At 27.7% G+C, this 3,071-nt stretch overlaps 2 protein-coding genes across 2 annotated transcripts in view; both read right to left on the bottom strand.

Moving 5' to 3' along the window:
• Positions 1-3,071, bottom strand: part of LOC107456081 (spindle E) — a 153,037-nt gene that overhangs the window by 130,968 nt on the left and 18,998 nt on the right. The gene's annotated exons all lie outside the window — the stretch shown is intronic.
• The window catches only part of LOC139426911 (uncharacterized), a gene marked incomplete in the record, with an annotated part of 50,827 nt that continues 48,732 nt past the window's right edge, over positions 977-3,071 (bottom strand). The window contains 1 exon segment of the mRNA XM_071187050.1: positions 977-986. Coding sequence (XP_071043151.1) covers positions 977-986 — 10 coding nt within the window.

The following is a 3,071-nucleotide window of genomic DNA, read 5'->3' as shown; positions in this document are numbered from 1 at the left end:
CGAAGTCGAGCACTTTACGGTAGCACAGTTTAACGAGGACCAATACCGCACACCCTCGGTCCCTACGCAGACTGATCCAAGTGGTCACCCACCCGCACACTGACCGTAGCCAGTGATGCTTGACTTCGGTGATCTGCTGGGAACCGTGTCTTAACGATCAGTCCACTGCGGGACGTATTTTGTTCTAATTCAGGTGATTATTTTTCAACCTCAGGTATATAATTTTACACTTGTAGAGGTATATATTTATCAACCAATGGTGTGTCGTTTTACACTTCTGGTTGTTATAAATCAACCTGAAGTGTATTTGCAGCACTTGGAAAGGTCATTTTTTTATTAACGTCATGTGTTCCATGTTCTGCCTTAAGTTATCATTTCGTAACCTGAAGTATATATTTTTGTATTTTTAGAAGTATCTACTAATTTATCAACCAAAGATGCGACATTTTACACTTCAGGCTTGTAGCTCAACCTAAAGCTGTTTTTTCAGTACTTACGAATGTGAGGTGTTCACCTATTTGATTAATTTTTAACCTCACTATATAAAAAAAAAACTATATAAAGATATTATTTATATTATATGAAGAATAATGTATGTGATTACATTTTTTCAATAGTAGAGATCTCCATTTACCAATCTGAAGTTTTTAATATTAAACCTTCGGCAGTAATTGCTTCTTTTGTTAAGTTATAAAAGAAGGTTTTAAATGCATAATTCTTCTGTAATTTTAATAGATTGACATCTTAAAATAACACTTATCCAAACTCTACAATTAGTAAAACCTATCTATGGGAACTCATATTTTTAGAAAATAGTTGTATAATGTGCTTGAATTTCTTAAGATATAAAACTACAAATTTAAATAATTAGTCCGCTGAAATTCAAATACTTTTATTTAAAACTAAAATTTAATTTTTTTACAAATCAACAAAATTATTTTAAATACTGTTTCCGTCTGTCTGCTGAAACTTGTAATTATTGGAACCTAAAAGAAAAAAAAAATGAATTAGTAAGTAAGGCATATTTACAATAATAGTGGCAAGTTTTAAACTATTAAAATATTAGAAATTATTTTTTTTATGATTTAAATTAACTGGATGAAGTTAATTTTCTTTTTCAGATAAATAGTAGTAGTACTCTTCTGCCATTTCTATTCAATCCTTATAGCTAAAAAGCATGACAGGTACCACAGCCACAAAATAAAGTACACTGAAGTCAGTACTACCATTAACAACATTTACAGAAATTCAAAGATATAATTCCAATCTTAATATACAATTTTAACACTTTGTATTTTTCTATACATTTGGTATCATTATGGTACTTGTAAGTTTGATAATTATATTTTCTTTCTTTCTTACAAATCTTTAAACTCAATAAACCTAGTCTATATATTTTTAAACTTTTTGTCAGATTTTTATGAAACTAATAGCTTATTCTTTAATTTTAGACGCTAATTCTGAAAAGGACTTCCGTTATTGTCAATCACATAAGAGTTTCTAATGAAAAATAGTTATTTTAATATTTTTCAATAAATGTAATCAAGAATCAACAATCGTCTAATAAATTAAATTTTAAAGTTATGTACCAATTTTTATTCTTTTTTTACACTCAATCGAATAGAACAAATTACAAGTTGATAAGGAGCATTTATTTTAAAGTTGTGAGTAATTTTATGTGAGGAAAATGTCTAAGAGAGAATGATTTGAAATAATACTTTTAAAATATAAGTTGAGTACAATATCTCATATATAATTTATAATACCAAGCAGAATAAAACTAATAGCTAGTTGTCACAAACATTTGTTTAAATATAAAAACACATCCCATAAGATGAAATTCAAAAAATTGCATATTACTTTTAACAATAAATGTCTTTATTTGCAAATGATTTTATTCAATTCAGCATTAAAATTGCATAAGAAACTATACTGGCGTATTTCTAAAACATTTAAGATTTCCGAAAGTCGCTAATTTTTGAAGTAGTGAACTATAAACAGCTGCATAAAAATGCTCATAACCTTGAAACAAATTGTCATATAAACTTGAAATCGGGTTAAATTTAATTCTATTCAATATTTTAATAAGTAATATCAATCTGCTTAGCAATTGACGTGGGTAAATTGAGAAAAAATAACACGTAGTGAAAATAGCAGTGTGATCAAACATAAAAAAGTGAGCTAGTACAGTTACTAGTTTTCAATTATCAAATATCGAACAAACTATTGTTATCAACAATTGAATAAATGCTGTAGTTTATTAGGAGAGATTACTTTTTCTTTATGGTATGAATTCAGAACTTGCAGAAGAAGTGACTAGCAGATTGATTGTAATTTGTTCTATTCGATTGAGTGTAAAAAAAGAATAAAAATTGAACTGAGCAGTAACTTGCTAGTCACTTCTTCATCGCTGCTGCACATGTGCTATTTACAGCCTAGGTCATCTCAGCAATATCAGGGAACAGTTGATAAGCTCTGTAAATATATATATATATATGCATATATGTAAGAAAAAGAAATTGCAAGTTAATCAGATTTTTAAAAAAAAAAATCAGATTTAAAATGCAGTGTTATTATACATATTTTGACTTATAAACAACAATATAAACTTTGCAACAAATATCTGAGCAAACGATAAGCATGCAGCTATAGTAGAATTTCAAAGCAAAATTGCTATTTTAAAGATATTTCAATTTTCAATGATTTATTCATAAGAGAAATTATGAACATTTTACTCAACTAATCAGCTTGCATACTGCAACGTTGAAACATATACATTTAAGCAAAATGAAAGAATAGTTATATTTGAATAAATTACAAACAGTAAAATATACTGTGCATAACCTGCTGTAACGATTCACCAGTAACGTTACCCTAAACAGCGACGAGAAATATTTCGATTGTTCTCTCTTATTGCTAAGCCTACACTAATAGCTTCTAAGAATATCCTCCAACTTAAACTATTTAAGATCAGAAGGCATCTTTAAAACAAAAATAATAAAATTTAAGTTTGAAAATTGAAGCATATTTGATTAAAAGTGATAAAACCAAATTAATAAATGTCAAGCACA

Source organism: Parasteatoda tepidariorum, chromosome 10, assembly GCF_043381705.1.
Source record: "Parasteatoda tepidariorum isolate YZ-2023 chromosome 10, CAS_Ptep_4.0, whole genome shotgun sequence".
NCBI lineage: Eukaryota > Metazoa > Arthropoda > Arachnida > Araneae > Theridiidae > Parasteatoda > Parasteatoda tepidariorum.
This window is presented reverse-complemented; position numbering and strand designations above follow the sequence as displayed.